The 14,909-nt window shown below is 54.5% G+C and overlaps 3 protein-coding genes across 3 annotated transcripts in view; 1 reads left to right on the top strand and 2 right to left on the bottom strand.

Moving 5' to 3' along the window:
• The first annotated feature begins 2,414 nt into the window (after window positions 1-2,414).
• The window catches only part of Tspear (thrombospondin type laminin G domain and EAR repeats), a 186,818-nt gene continuing 174,323 nt past the window's right edge, over window positions 2,415-14,909 (top strand). The window contains exon 1 of the mRNA XM_060369265.1: window positions 2,415-3,424. Coding sequence (XP_060225248.1) covers window positions 3,340-3,424 — 85 coding nt within the window. The 5' untranslated portion in view covers window positions 2,415-3,339. The remainder of the gene's footprint in view (window positions 3,425-14,909) is intronic.
• LOC110545076 (keratin-associated protein 10-12-like) lies at window positions 6,441-7,196 on the bottom strand. The gene has a single exon (XM_060369264.1). The coding sequence runs from the start codon at window positions 7,194-7,196 to the stop codon at window positions 6,441-6,443; it is 756 nt and encodes a 251-aa protein (XP_060225247.1).
• Window positions 12,578-13,496, bottom strand: LOC110545077 (keratin-associated protein 10-1-like). The gene has a single exon (XM_021630923.2). The coding sequence runs from the start codon at window positions 13,494-13,496 to the stop codon at window positions 12,606-12,608; it is 891 nt and encodes a 296-aa protein (XP_021486598.2). The 3' UTR covers window positions 12,578-12,605.

Below are 14,909 nucleotides of genomic sequence, written 5' to 3'. Positions count from 1 at the left end.
AAGCAGTACCAACACGATGCTGGCAAAGGAAGTAGGAGCATCATAAAAAGAGGGGAGGGGGAGCACACAGGAGGGCAACACGGCATGGCACGTTTGGATAGAGATTGGAGGGCAGCAACAAACGGGTCACACATCGGGCTCCCTGCTGCAGGTGGAAGACTGAACTGAACAGACATGAACAGACACACAGACAACTGAAGACGCCTGAAGGTTGCATCTCGAGACCTGTAGGTCTTAAGGAAAAAGTTACTGACTGGTGGCGAGGCCAGGTTTGCTGTCCCTGAAGAGGCCGGAGCTCTCTAACACAGTGGGGACGGAGTGCAGGGCATGGACTGATTTCTGGAAGAGGAAGAAAGACAGCTAGAAGGTCTGTGATCTAACCAATTCCCCTTCCCTCTTTCCCACCTCTCTTTGTACCCATTCCTCCTTCCCTCTAGATTTCTTTTCCTCCTTTTCTTTCTCCCTCTGTGCTTTCCTTCCTTCCTGACCAAAAAGGTCTCAAATAGACCCAGGCTGGCTTCAAATGTGTTGGATAGCTAGCCCAGGAAGATCTTGAACTCCTGATCCTCCACCTCCTTGATTTCCTGGATTACAGGGGTGCTCCACTACATCTGGATTATGATAGTGCTCCTCTACATCTGGATGATGGGAGTGGTCCATGTTTGAGTCTTTCCTGCATGTAATGTGGGAGAAATGATTTATGTTGCAAAATCAATGTGGAAAAAAATTGAGGAAGAAACATGAACTTTTTTTTTCTTGCCAGTATCTCCAACTGTGCACAGGAAGAGGCTCTCTTCTGTCTCTGAGGGCTTAGGAGATGGCATGCCTGAGACCTGCTGCTTTATCCATCTGACATACTACCCTTGTGTGCTGGTCACGCAGTTTCCAGATGTGGAGCTTTAGAGACTCCTGTGGTGCGTTGGAGTCTCACGGTCAGGCCCCTAAACTCAGATAGCTGTTGTGGGGTTTTGCATGATAGTTCTAATAACCAGCTCTTGCCTGCTGCTGGCAACACAGGTGAGTGACTGCACCAAATGTGATAAGAGAAAGTTTTCCCAAGGTAGCATAATTGTAATTCCTTAAGTCAGGTGGTTAAAAAAGTGACACCGGGTCCTGGAGAGATGGCTCAGTGGTTAGGAGTACTGACTGATCTTCCAGAAGACCAGGGTTCAATTCCCAGCACCCACAAAGCAGTTCTCAACTGTCTGTAACTCCACGATCTGACCCCCCTCACACAGACTCCATGCAGACGAAACACCAATACAGATATAAACAAACAAATAATTTAAAAACGGACACTGTTTCATTTAACCAGTAGTAAAGGAGTCAGAAGGCAAGTGTCTACCCGGAGCTCAGCGGTCATGCAGCCCTATCTCTGGACCTGTGGCTCTGCCCAGGTGCCAGCTGCCCATCCCGCAGAAGTCACCTCCATACCCCACCCAGGGTACCACCACTACCACCAGCTGGCCTGGGAGGGGCCCTGGTTTAGGACAGAGTGCTCCTCAGCTGGGAAAGAAACTCCATGACAGCCGCCTCCCACCCTCAGACCAGGCAGCCCTCCCTTCCCCCTGCCTCCCACCCTCAGACCAGGCTGCTCCCCCCGACCTCTCACCCTCAGACCAGGCTGCTCCCCCCCCACCTCCCACCCTCAGACCAGGCTGCTCCCCCTGCCCCGCCACCCTCAGACAAGGCCGCTGCTCCCCTGGGCACCACGCATCTTTCTTTTGATGGTTAGATGAAGTGGGTGGCACCTAAGTGCTCATAGCTGCTCAGATCTACAAGTGCAGAAGCCTTGGAAACCCTGCCACTGCTCTATAAATCCCACCAGGAAGGAATGGCGCTGAACCCACCGGGCCAGGTAAAGCGTGGCCGTGTTTAACAAGCGCCTCTTCAAGGATTTCTTTATAGATACCCTAGTCACCACAAGCCCACAAGCCTCATCACTAGGATACACGCTGTAGACCAGGGTCTCCACAAGGGAGAAGGGAAGGACAGAATGCGTGTCCCCTACTCAGGGACCCTCCGGGAGTCTTTGGAGCATCCCCTTTTCCTTTTTTTTGCCCCTGTCTTGCCCCTCCCACTTTTCTCTCCCTGCCCTACCTCTCCAGTTCTAGCTATTCCTGTCTGCTCTCTGTCTTGTCTCTTGTCTCTCTGTCTCTCTAATCACAGGGCCTTGAGCTTGGAAACACCTGCCGAGTCAGACACTGCCAGGGCCCTGAGCTGGGGCTTTCCCTTACTTATTTCTCTCTTCTCCATCCATCTTTGTGGGACTCTCACCTCCACTTGCTACACACACACACACACACACACACACTAACAGTCTGCCATTTGCAAACACTCCCAGAGTCAGGCTCTGCCTGGGTTCTGAGCTGGGACGTTCCTTCTGAAGCCGGGGAAAACCATGTACCTTAGGGACTGGCGGAAGGGGGTCCCCCTGAACCAGAAGCCTCCCCCAGGGAACGGAGCCCACAGGCAACACACCCTCCTCCGGGACACTCTAACCCCTTTCCTCTGGAACAGCTCTCTTTAAGGATGGCTCCCCCCACAGGGGAATTCCTGAAGCCAACAGTTGACAAACCCACACACCCTCTGAGGGCTGGGCAGCAGATAAAAAGCCCTCCTCAAAGCCGGCCCTCCTGGGGACGGTGTGGGACCCAGCAGGGCAGGAGACCTGCCGATACCTCTGAGATTGATCCCCATCCCAGCGCGGAAGAGAAGATCTGACCTCCTGCGGGACCCGAGGCTGACCCCTGCTGAATGTGGGGGCCCCTGGGGACGCCCAACCCAGCTGAGAACAGGGACCTGTGTGGTCATCCCCAAGACAGCCCGAGGTGGACCGCCAGAGCACCTGTCCCTGTCGCTAGCTGCCGCAGGTCTGCCCAGGTCACCTGCGCCGAGTCCTGCACGGCAGCTGTCATCTGCACCCAGGAAAAACTGGTTTTCTAAGTTTTTCTGGTTTGTTTTCAGCACTCCGCTGGAGGATCTATTTCTGTCTCTCCTTCGGGAGAGTGAGCTTTGCCAATGACTAATCCCAGTCCTGAAGATTGATACCGTTGTTGTCACCTGCACACGGGACCCAAGCCCAGCAGGGAAGTGGAGAGATAAGCCCTTGCCTGCAGCTGAAGCCCCAGCCTGCCAGGGCCACCCGCCTTTTGCTACTGCAGAACAACTAGGGGCTGTCATTGCTGCCAGGGCCACCTCTGTCCTCCTGCAGATACGGACATGGATTCGTCACAGTGACCACCTGGGGCCCAGACTGCCCCTAGCAGGGGATTAGGAGTGGCTGCCTCTCTGCAGGCGAGTGGAGCCCCTGGATGGCTCTTGGGACCCGAGCCCCTCATGTCTGCCCTGCTGACCCTGTGTGTGGCGCTCTTCCTTCTGGCTACCCCCGGCCGCGGCGCCCGGCACTGGGAGCCCTGCACAGGTAAGGTGGGCATGTAGGGGATCCGGGGTAGGGCACCTTCTGTGGAGTCGGAGGGAAAGGGGGTTGGACATGCCACTTCCTGACACCAGATCGCCTGTGTGGTAGCTTGCTGGCTTCTGGAGAGCTGGCCGGTTGTGGGGGACAGGGAGGGGGGGTCGTGCAGTAGAGGGGGCTGCACAGGCAGTCACAATAAAAGGTCTCTCTGGGCTGCCAGAGGTGGGAGGGGTTTCAAGTTTCAAAGAGCTAACAGCAGCCATCGAGGCTTCTTCGCATGTACTTACCTGCTTGGCTGCCGGGGAAGGCCGAGCACCTGCTTCAGGAATGAAGTCCCCGGCCCTCGGGCTCCTGGCATGGAGATGTGCTATCCAACCTGCACTTAGCAAAGCCCTGGGCCGCCTCGGGCCTGGCTCTGTCCCCAGCTGAAGAAGAAACACAGGCCCAGCCCCATACACACCCACAACCCACACCTGGGTTCAGCCTGGGGCTCCCCGGGGTGGGCTCACTGCAGGCCTCCTCTTCTAGAGGGGCCACTGAGGATCAGCAGTGACCATGATGGCCATCCTAGGGTTTTTTGGCAAGAGTTGCTATTCATCACCACAGTTTATGGAATCAAGAAACAGGACAGTTGGAGCTGGTAGCCGGACCTGCTGGGGGATTGCACATCGGTGGTGGGGACCCCAACTACCAGTTGCTGGTGAGAGAGACGGGTGGCTGTGGTCTCGTGTGCATCCACCCCCTCTTTGGTTGCTAGGAAGCGTGAGGCTCCTTCGTGCGCTGGGATGTTGCTCTGTGTGATATGGCCGGAGGTGACCCTGCAGTCGAGGTTTGGAGCCCTGACCCGTGTGATCTGTGCAGTTTAGAACCTAGAAACGACTGGCTGTAAGTCACAGCAACCGCTAGACCATGGGAGGTGGGTAAGAAGGCCCTAGGGCCTGAGACAGTATCACCTGTGGTGATCTGAGGAAGAAGAGAGAGGCCCTTGGGCCTTGTGCCCTGTTCTCCGACAGCCACACCTGCAGCGATGGCTTCAAACGTGGAGCTAAGTCAGTTGTCACCACACATATCCTAGTGATGGCATCTGGGTACCAGCCTTTCCCGTTCCTAGGCAGGGTCACCCCCAGGCAGGTGAGCGTGTAAGTGAGGGACCCTGTGTAGGCCTGGCTGGGAGTCGAGAGCACAGCCACGCTTCCGGGGCTGGGATGAGTCACAAACATGTGCCTTCCTGTTCTGTGAGCCTGGGGAACAGCCGACCTGTACAGTGATAATAAAGGTTATTTATAAAGCCCGCCCCCTCTCCCCTGAAGGTACCTTCTGGATACTTAAAAGATGACCCAGTTATAAATACAGTAAACCGGGGAGGAGACATACAAGTCAGGCTGATATTATGGAACTCCATGATAAGAGGCTTGGGAGGCTAGGAAGGGTCGGCACCGTTTTAAGTCCCTCGGGTTCTGCTCTGTGTCGAACACTGCGCAGCTATGAACTTCCGTGAGGAGCACGGGTGTGCGCTCCACTCTGCCTTACCCTGGCTGGGTCCAGCAGGTGGAAAGCTGGAGCGTCTGAACTGCCTGGACCCCACGCCTGTGACCACGGGGGAAGCACCATGGAGCCGGGACTGGCCAGTGTGCAGGTCACGACACTTGGGAAGCTTGAGGCAAGCGCCCATGAGCATTCACACACACCTGTCGCGCTGGCTTTAGAAGTGACCTAAGGAGCCCCTCCCCCCTTTGCTCCTGTCAGGTGCTTCCTGGTGCAAATGAGGTGACAAGATGGGGGTCTGCTGTCTGGTAGGAAATGCCTTGGTCACTATCCACGTGGCTGTCCCTGTGGAGTCAAGCAGTCTGTGTTCTGGGGACTTTCTGAGGAGGGCCCATGGCTTCACTCTCCAGCAGGTGGCCAGCAAGGTGCTCAGGGCTCCCCAGGTCACTGGTCTCAGCTACTGTAGAGTGCAGGCTGGGGCAGTGGTTTAGCTGTAGAGAGGGGATGTTCCAGGTACCAGGCCGGTGAACTCCCAGGAGTGTTCTGGCTCCTAGTGGGAACTGATGTCTCTATCCTATTTCTAATAGGAGGGTCCCCAGGAGAGTGGGGAGGCACAGGCAGGGTGCCGCCCATCTTTACAGCCTCGGAAGGCAGGAAGACTTGGTGTGCGGGCAGAAAAGAGTTCCCACGGAGCCCTCTCCCCACTGGGCATGCTCCAAGCTTGTTGAGGAGTAGTGGTAGGCTCTTAGGGTGTTAGGCTTCTCAGCCTCCTCAGGTTTATAGCCTGCTCGCCCCCACCCTGATGTCTCCCACCTGGGCAGGATCTGGCTTAGAGCTCAGAGGACACTGGTGTGAGGAGAACATCCAGATCCGCCCAAGGAGAGAGCAGGTGTAGGCCCAGACCCCAAGGTTAGAGCAAGAAGCCTCTGCCCTTTGGTTTCTTTCTCTTTGATACCTTTTCCCCACCTCCAGGCTGTGCTCCTCATGGGGACACAGATGTACAGGTTGGGACATTTGAATAAAGTGGTATGGGGGGGGCTTGCTTGGGAGACACTGAGCTTTGGCTGTTCCATACCCCTGTTGGCCATCCTGTCCCTGAACATACACAATCAACCAGAGATGCTGAGACTTGAGGAGGGAGGGCTCTTTTGCCAGGGACTAATGAAGCTCCCAGCCACCAGCCACAACCCATAGGGAACCCCAGCCAGAGCTGAGACAGTCCAAGCCCCGGGGCTCACCTAGAAAATGCTCCCAGGACATCCCTGACCCTTACGTGAGGCAGGAAGAGGGACACTCAAAGGCCAGAAAGAGGTTTATTAATGTCAGGGAAAGACATACACTGGGGAAAAGCAGAGGCATGATGGGGGGTGGGAGTGCTACAGAGCTTTTAGAGAAAGCTGCAGGTGGGGGTGAGCACCAGCTGTTGGGGTGTGGCACCACGGAGCTGCCATATGATGCTGGTGCCAAAGCTGGTACATCCCTACAGGTCCCAGTGAGTCAAGGAAGAAGCTGTGTGGGCCCGAGCAGGATAGACCCTTCAGCAGCTGGACTTCTGTCCTGAGGAGAGGCCACAGCAGGCCTGGCGGGAGCAGGCAGGGCGGCAGAGCAGGGACACACAGGAGGCTGGGCGGCAGCAGCTGGGCTGGCAGGAGGAGGCACAGCAGGAGGAGGTGGGCAGGCAGCAGGCGGGTCTGCACACGGGGCGGCAGAGCAGGGACATGCTGGAGCAGGGCTTGCAGCAGACAGGAGCACAGCAGGATGGCTGGCAGCAGGAGGAGGAGCCAGAGCAGATGGGTGTGCAGCAGACAGGCTTGCAGCAGACAGGCACACAGCAGGATGGCTGGCAGCATGAGGACTGGCAGCATGAGGGCTGGCAGCTAGACTGCTGGCAGCATGAGGAGGAGCCAGAGCAGATGGGTGTGCAGCAGACAGGTTTGCAGCAGAGAGTCACACAGCAGGATGGCTGGCAGGGGGAGCAGGTGCAGCAAGCTGGCTGGCAGCTAGACTGCTGGCAGCATGAGGGTGTGCAACAGGAAGATTGGCAGCAGGGGCTGGACACACAGCTCACCGGGGTGCAGACGAGGGTCAGGCAGGGGGCTGGGGCACAGCAGCTGGGGACACAGCAGCTAGACTGGCAGCAGCTGGGCTGGCAGCAGCTGGGCTCACAGCAGCTCTCTGGGCAGTCGTCCACCTGCCAGGAGGAATCAGTACAAGAATCACAGGAACCGGGCAGGCAGACGCGGCTGTCGTAGCTCAGGTCGCTGGAGCAGACGGACATGGTGGAGGTGGCCATGGTGGGCAGGTCTGGCAGGAGCTGAGTGTGAGCGTGAGCGTGTTAGTGTGTGAGTGTGAGGGGCTGGCCGTCAGCTTTTATACTCTGCACACTGTGTTGCTGTTGCCACAGGCGGCCCTTCAAGTAACTCCTTCCTTGTTAGTGTTTGGAACTGGTTCCTGGATGATGCTAGTCTGCTGTGAATGTCCTGGCTGTGTGTCGTGCTGAGCCAGGCACCAAGGCCAGCTCAGCTGATGGGGACGGGATCCGGGTGGGAGACAGCAGTGGTGAGGAGGTGGGTCTGGGCTCCCCTAGTGGGATAGTTGGCTCTGTGCTTCTGAAATGTTCAACATTTGATTGAGCTGTGCTGGCCATGTCTGTCCCCTCTGCCATCTAGGTTTGCCACTGAGTCCTTATTGGTGAGGGCAGAGCTTTACAGTGACTTTGATAGGCTTTCCTGCTCTCATTTTGGCCTGGATGGAGAGACTCATGCTGAGGATGCAGTGGCTTATGGGTATTCATTTGCCCACTGCTACCCTTGCCTTGGTGAAGTGTGTGTGTGTGTGTGTGTGTAAGCCTGTGCCCAAGAGGCAGCTGTCACCCTGGGGCAAGTCCCTCTGTCATTGACTTCTGTCACCACACCGGGCTCTAGCTGTGAGGTTGCTGTGGCCTATGCTGACCCTAACCCTGAGATGTCTGACATCAGTGCCTGGCCTTCTTTGTGTGTACATACTCACTCGTGCGTGGTTGCATATGTGCAAGTGTGTGTGTGAGACCACATTAGGTGTTGCTCCTCATGTGGCATCCACTGTATTTTGTTTTGTTTTTTTGTTTTTAATACAGGCTCTCTCTCCGGCCTATGACTCACTGAATTAGGCTGGCTGGTTGGGGAGCCCTAAGGATCTGCCTGGTGTTGCCTTCCCAGTGTCAAGATTTTAAAAACGTGGGTTGTGGGGGATTGAACCCAGGTCCTCACGTTTGAGCAGCAATCGCCTCATCCCCCAAGCCTCTCCCCAACCCTCAGTCCCGAAGCCTTCTGTCACTTTCCTGTAGCGTACAGGGTACTTTGGTGCAATGTACAGCAAAGCACAACAGTTGAGCAGACTTTAAAAATTAAGTAAGCCACACACGCTGGTTCGTTTTTTCTCTTCTCTTCCGTTTGTAAATGAAACTTTGGGGTGATTTATGAAGCACACTGATTGGATTTAGGGACAAACAGAAAAGCTAATGCAGTGAAACTGGAGGTCACCAGTATCCTGACCCACAGCAAACATGGATCATTTCTTGTTTGTAACATCCATGTCTGACCTGTCTGTAGAGAAACACACATTACCTCTCTAGGCAATTTAGATTTTATTAGTTGTTTTGAAGTTGTGTTTGTGCATGCGTTTGCTCGTGTGTGTGTGTGTGTGTGTGTGTGTGTGTGTGTGTGTGCGTGTGTGTGTGTGTTTACCAGGGGACAACCTCTTCTGTCATTACCAGGGTCTCTCACCAGCCTGGAGCAAACTAAATAGGCTAGGCTGGCTGGTCAGGTAGCTCCAGGGATTCTCCTGCCCCTGACTCTCTTGTGCGTAGATCTTTTAATGTGGTTTTGAAAATGAAACTCAGGTCTTCACGCTCTCAAGGGAAGCACTTGACCTCTTCCCAGGCTGTTTTGAAGTTTTTTAAAGGAATGAGAACTAGATCTCTGGGTGAGGATTTCTTTCCCATGTAAGGGTCCCCAAATTCTTGTCTTCCAAGTTGTTTCCACAAACATTTCATCTCAGTAACGACGTCCAACTAAAAGCAACGACCTGCAGGCTTTATGTGCTTGTGTTTGGCTGGGGTTTGACTGGATGAGTGTATCCTATTGTGATAACTCTCACTGTTTACTCAGACTGCCTGGACCTGAGAGGAGGAGAGGGGAAAGTCACACCCAGAAGTCTACCCTGGGGCAGTGAGGTCCTCCCTGGGGCAGTGAGCTTCTCCTAGGGCACTTAAAGTCCTCCCTGGGGCAGTTTCCTCCATCGTAGGCAGCCTAGCTCTTACAGTGGTGTTGGTGTCACAGGTGAGCATCATGCAGAGCAGCCACTGCTAACTCAGATGTGGGAAGTAGGACAGCCTAGATGAGGAGCCCAGGCTGTTGCGAGCCTTGAGAGCAGGTCTTCCAGAGCGGGAGGCCTCTGGCTCCCAGAGAGAGTGGAGCTTTTTTTGCTGGTAAACTCCTGCAAAGCTGCCCATGGCTGGCTGTGTGTGAGAGCTTCTTGTGAACCCTGACACACGTTGGAACATAGAGCAAGCATGTTCCCAGCCTCCAGAAATCCCTGTGAGGACAGCAATCCCTTAGCCCATCCCAGGTGGGCTGTGCTCCACACGTGGCTCTGCCTGTCTAGCTCCTGGTTAGATGTTCTGTGGTTCATAGACCATCACTTCAGTCCCTCGGCGCCCATACTGCTTCCTTGGCAGCGTGAGAGCTTTCTACCTCCCTTTCAAGGGCCAGTGTTTGGACAAGCGGTGACCCCAGCCCATCTGAGTGGTCCTTCAGCTCAGGATTCTTACAGTTCTCTCACAGTGTCCTGAGGCAGCCCTTTCTCCTCTGAGCCCACTTTCCTCAGTTCCAGAGGTCAGTTGGTACGTGGACCTCTTCAGGGAGTTGGTCTGATTGCCTTCTGTCCCCAGACTCCCAACTCTGGTGTCTGCCTGCACTGTGTGTTCAAATCCTGCCCCACAGACTTCTGTTTTTTTTCTTTTATGGGACGTGGTCACGCTACATGTCCCTCTTTGTGTTGTCTGAGGATCGTGTGGATGAGACATGCCAAGTGCTTCTTGGGGTCTGCCAGGCCCACCATTATTCTGCGTTGACCACATGATAGTCATGGATGGATCAGAATCTGATGTGTGCCTCACCTCAGGCTCAAGTCTTGGTTCCTCGCTGGTGGGTACTGTTTTGGGATGTTCTGGAGACTTTGGAAGGATGTAGATGACAGAAGTCGGTCACTGGGGCGCCATTGGTTGTGGCTGGTCTGACCTTTCTGTCTTGCTCTGTTTCCTGGTCCTTGATATGGACAGCCTCTGTCACATGCCACCTGCTCTCGCTGCCATGAACTGAGCTGCCCACTTGCCTTTCCTGCCATGGTGGCCTGAGCCCTCTGAAACAATGTATCACTTGTTTCTGTCAGGCATGTCAGTCAAACAGATGGCAAGATGAACTCTGAAGGTCTTAATCCCAATGTTAACTGTAAGACCGCACATTACACAGTGCACAATAACACACACACACACACACACACACACACACACACACACACACACACACACACGCAGGCTGCAGAACGGCTCCATAGGGTTGACGAGGCTTCCGCAGAGTTTGAGGACCTCTAACAGAGGCAGAGCAGCTGAGATGGGTAGATATGGCGTCAACAACCTCGAGGCATGCTGAGCTGCAGAGGGGAGATGAAAAACCTGCAAGTGAGCTACAGGAGCAGGGCCAGGCAGATAAGTGGATGGATGGACAGACAACAATTTGGATGGGTCACGTCGGCAGTAGGGACTAAGGAGCGGAAGCCTCAGGGACAGCTGGGCATTCTCCTGTCAGCCCCTTGACACACATCGAGTGATTAGACGAGAGGCTGGTGGGTACCAGGTGTCCTCTTCTCCACGGAGTCAGCTAAAGGCGGTGCACCTTTCCTTGGCCTGGTGTGTTTGACAAGCTCTCGGGCCAGGTTTTTCTGATGTGGTTTTAATAATAGTCTCACGTGTTCCCAACCTACGCTGACAAGTTCACAGGGAACTGCTTTTTTTTTTTTTTTTTACTTTCAGTCTGTGGTGGTTTGATTAGGAATGCTTGGCCCATAGGAAGTGGCACTATTAGGAGGTGTGGCCTCGTTGGAGGAAGTGTGTCACTGTGGGGGCGGGCTTTGAGATCTCCGGTGCTCAAGCTATGCCCAGTCTGGCACACAGTCTCCTGAGGATCAAGATGCAGAACTCTCAGCTCCTCCTGCACACCGCCATGCTTCCCACTAAGATGATAATGGACTAAACCTCAGAACTGTAATTCGGCCCCAATGAGATGTTTTCCTTTATAAGAGTTGCTTTGCTCACGGTGTCTCTCCACAGCAGTGAAAGCCCTAATTAAGACACAGGAGTAAGTCATCAGTCTGTGACAGGTGTTGGTGTTTGCAACAAGATGCAAACTCATCCTGTCTTGGAGTTGGTGCTCACAATGGGGCCTAATGCTACTAGTGAAATACAAGGGACCCAGGGAAAGGTCCAGCCGTGCACTGTTGCTGCACAGCCTGGAGTCCAGTCAGTCAGAACGGCACATTCTGGCTGCCGTAGCTCCAGCTGCAGCTCCCATGCTTGGGGATGGACCGTAGGACGCCTGGCTTGGCCTCCAGGCCCACAGCTGAAGAGGAGTGTGTTTTAACCCTGAAGAGGAGCTGGCAGAGGGAGAGTGCAGCATTGGCAGGCCACGGCAACCTGGATGAAGGCTGTGCATGAAATGAAAGAGATGGAACACGAGGGCCAGGTAGGCGAGTGTGCCCTGGAGGCCTCCTGGCCTGAGTTTCCCTAGCAGGGACAAGCCAACAGACAGGGTTGGGGGTGGGTGGGAGCGTGGGGAGGGGAGAGTGACATTGATGGTAAGCAGGGCAGTTCAGGGGAGGATGAAGGATGTGGGGGGCAGACACAGCAGAGAATACGGAGAGCAATGGAAGAGAGGCAGCTGCTGGGCCTAGAGGGAGCTCACAGGGAGAAAGCAGCCAGCTCTGCTTATGGTGAAGGCCCGAGGGTTGTTTGCAGTCTGAGTGGAAGAGCTAGCTATTCTTCTGGGATGACCCCTGGGTTCCGACTCCTCCTAGCACCCCTAGGTGGGCTGCCTGCTTTCTCTTGTGAGGGACTCAGCCCCCTTTCTCTTCTGAGAAACCAGGTTCTTAGCAGCTGCACCCAATGGTCCCATCAGGTACCAGATCTTTAGCATCAGACACATCGTCACCCTCTGCTGCTTGTCCTTGCCAAGTGGCCCCCGAGAAAGAGGCTTGCCTGGAAGAATGGGCAGGGGCTGCCTGTGACTGGGACCCTCTGTCACAGGTGTGTGACTGGTGTCCCAGCACACACTGGGGAGGGCAGAGATCCCAGGATGCATTGCTTCCTGGCTGGTTTCACTAGAATTCAGAGAGAAAGAAGGCATGGCAGAGGTCAAAGTGTTTATTGTTAGAGTTCTGAAAAGGCTTCCGGCTGGAGGGCACCTGGCAGTTTCTCACCAAGAAGCCCACTGATGACTGTGGAGCAGGGTTTTCAGGCTTGTGACAGGACCTCAGGCCAAGACAAAAAACAAGACATGATCCTCTGTTGTTTGATGAAAGACAACCAAGCTAAGGCAGGGCCTTCACCTGAGGCAGCTCAAGAAGTACGGGGAGGGCAGAGATGAGCCATCCTCAGGAAATGGACCCATCAGCAGCTGGACTTGTGGCCCGAGGAGAGGCCACAGCAGGCCTGGCGGGAGCAGGCAGGGCGGCAGAGCAGGGACACACAGGAGGCTGGGCGGCAGCAGCTGGGCTGGCAGGAGGAGGCACAGCAGGAGGAGGTGGGCAGGCAGCAGGCGGGTCTGCACACGGGGCGGCAGAGCAGGGACATGCTGGAGCAGGGCTTGCAGCAGACAGGAGCACAGCAGGATGGCTGGCAGCAGGAGGAGGAGCCAGAGCAGATGGGTGTGCAGCAGACAGGCTTGCAGCAGACAGGCACACAGCAGGATGGCTGGCAGCATGAGGACTGGCAGCATGAGGGCTGGCAGCTAGACTGCTGGCAGCATGAGGAAGATCCAGAACAGATGGGTGTGCAGCAGACAGGCTTGCAGCAGACAGGCACACAGCAGGAAGGCTGGCAGCATGAGGGCTGGCAGCATGAGGACTGGCAGCATGAGGGCTGGCAGCTAGACTGCTGGCAGCATGAGGAGGAGCCAGAGCAGATGGGTGTGCAGCAGACAGGCTTGCAGCAGAGAGTCACACAGCAGGACTGCTGGCAGGGGGAGCAGGTGCAGCAAGCTGGCTGGCAGCTAGACTGCTGGCAGCATGAGGGTGTGCAACAGGAAGATTGGCAGCAGGGGCTGGACACACAGCTCACTGGGGTGCAGACGAGGGTCAGGCAGGGGGCTGGGGCACAGCAGCTGGGGACACAGCAGCTGGGAACACAGCTGGGGACACAGCAGCTAGACTGGCAGCAGCTGGGCTGGCAGCAGCTGGGGGCACAGCAGCTGGGCTCACAGCAGCTCTCTGGGCAGTCCTCTACCTGCCAGGAGGACTCAGTGCAGGCTTCAGAGCAGACAGACATGGTGGAGGCGGCCATGGCTGATTGGAGGGCAGAAGGTGAGACGAGAAGGTGTGGGTGAGTGGGGTGCCAGGTGCCACTTATATATCTCAAGGGTGCGTGTATTTGTGTTGCCCCAGCTACAGTTCCTTATTGATGTTGGTGTGATTCTAATGATACCTATCAGTCAAGAAGGTGTGGCCTGTAGCTCCGCCCTAAAAGGTCTGGTAGGGTTGCTTGGGGCAAGGCAGGGGCAGCTTCCTGTTATGTGCCATGGCCATCTCTTGAGGCCTTTTGCTCTGGCTCCCTGCTTCAGTCCTTGGTTGAGTCATCAGCATATTTTAACCTTATTTTACATCCTCTTTATTTAGGGATGCTTTGTTTTCTTTATTGCAATACTAGTAATAATAATAGTTTTGGTTTGGTCTAGGAATTAGTCTATAAATAGTAACTCAATATTAAGGTCCCCTGTGACCTTGGGAGGGGGATGGTTTCTTTATTCCCAGATAGGGAAACTGAGACACAAATAAAAACTTACAGCAGGGCCTGTGTCAGGCAGCTCAGGCCTCTGGACATGGATATTCATGTCCTCTGTTCCTAGCTGTCATTCTGCTTCCAAGATAAAACAGACTAGACAGGCAGCTTGGCAATCCATCCAGGCCAGAGGAGTGGGGGTGAATTTGCTATCTTCCCTAGTGCAAGAACAGGGTCTGCCTTCATCTTTGGAGGTGCTGTCTGGCCCTGGACCATGACCCTGACACATCTTCTCATCCATGAAGAGTGTCTGAACATCCAAGGCTTGGATGGGATCCAGTGTCCAAACATATGAACCTGTAGAAACACTTCACATTCAAATCCTAATACTCTATCCCATGTATTCATGGCCATCTCACAAGTCAAAACGTTCAGGCTGTGGCATGGCTGTTGCTGGCGGCGTTTAGCCAGGTTTTCAAGACACTGTAAAAATGTGACATTTGGACAGCAAGCAGTGTAGGTGTAAATAAAGTTTTAGATGGGTTGGGCAGGAAAGGTGTAGACAAATCAGCTTCACCTGCCAAAGAGATTAGCAACAGGAAAGAAAAGCCAACTACTTTTTACTGGGATAGTAAGAAAGGGGCCTCGAAACCATGACCTCAATGAATGAAATTGCTAAGGTATAAAAATGCAAACTTGGGTTGGAAAGATGGCTCAGTGGTCAAGTGCCCTGGCTGCTCTTGCAGAGGACCTGGGTTTGATTCCCAGCATCCACATGGCAGTTCACAACCATCTATAACTCCAGCCTTAGGCTAAATAACACTTTTTTCTAACCTCTGCAGGCACCAGACATGCACATAGTATACAGACATACATGCAGGCCAAACACCCATAAATATAAGAATAAATAAATAAAATACATTAAAAAAATGCAAACCCACATGAAGAGCTTTCATCTAAAAAGAGAGTGCTTGGGTA

The sequence above is a fragment of the Meriones unguiculatus genome, chromosome 16, assembly GCF_030254825.1.
Source record: "Meriones unguiculatus strain TT.TT164.6M chromosome 16, Bangor_MerUng_6.1, whole genome shotgun sequence".
NCBI classification, from domain to species: Eukaryota; Metazoa; Chordata; class Mammalia; order Rodentia; family Muridae; genus Meriones; species Meriones unguiculatus.
Note: the sequence above shows the minus strand (reverse complement) of the source record. Positions and strands in the feature narration are given on the sequence as shown.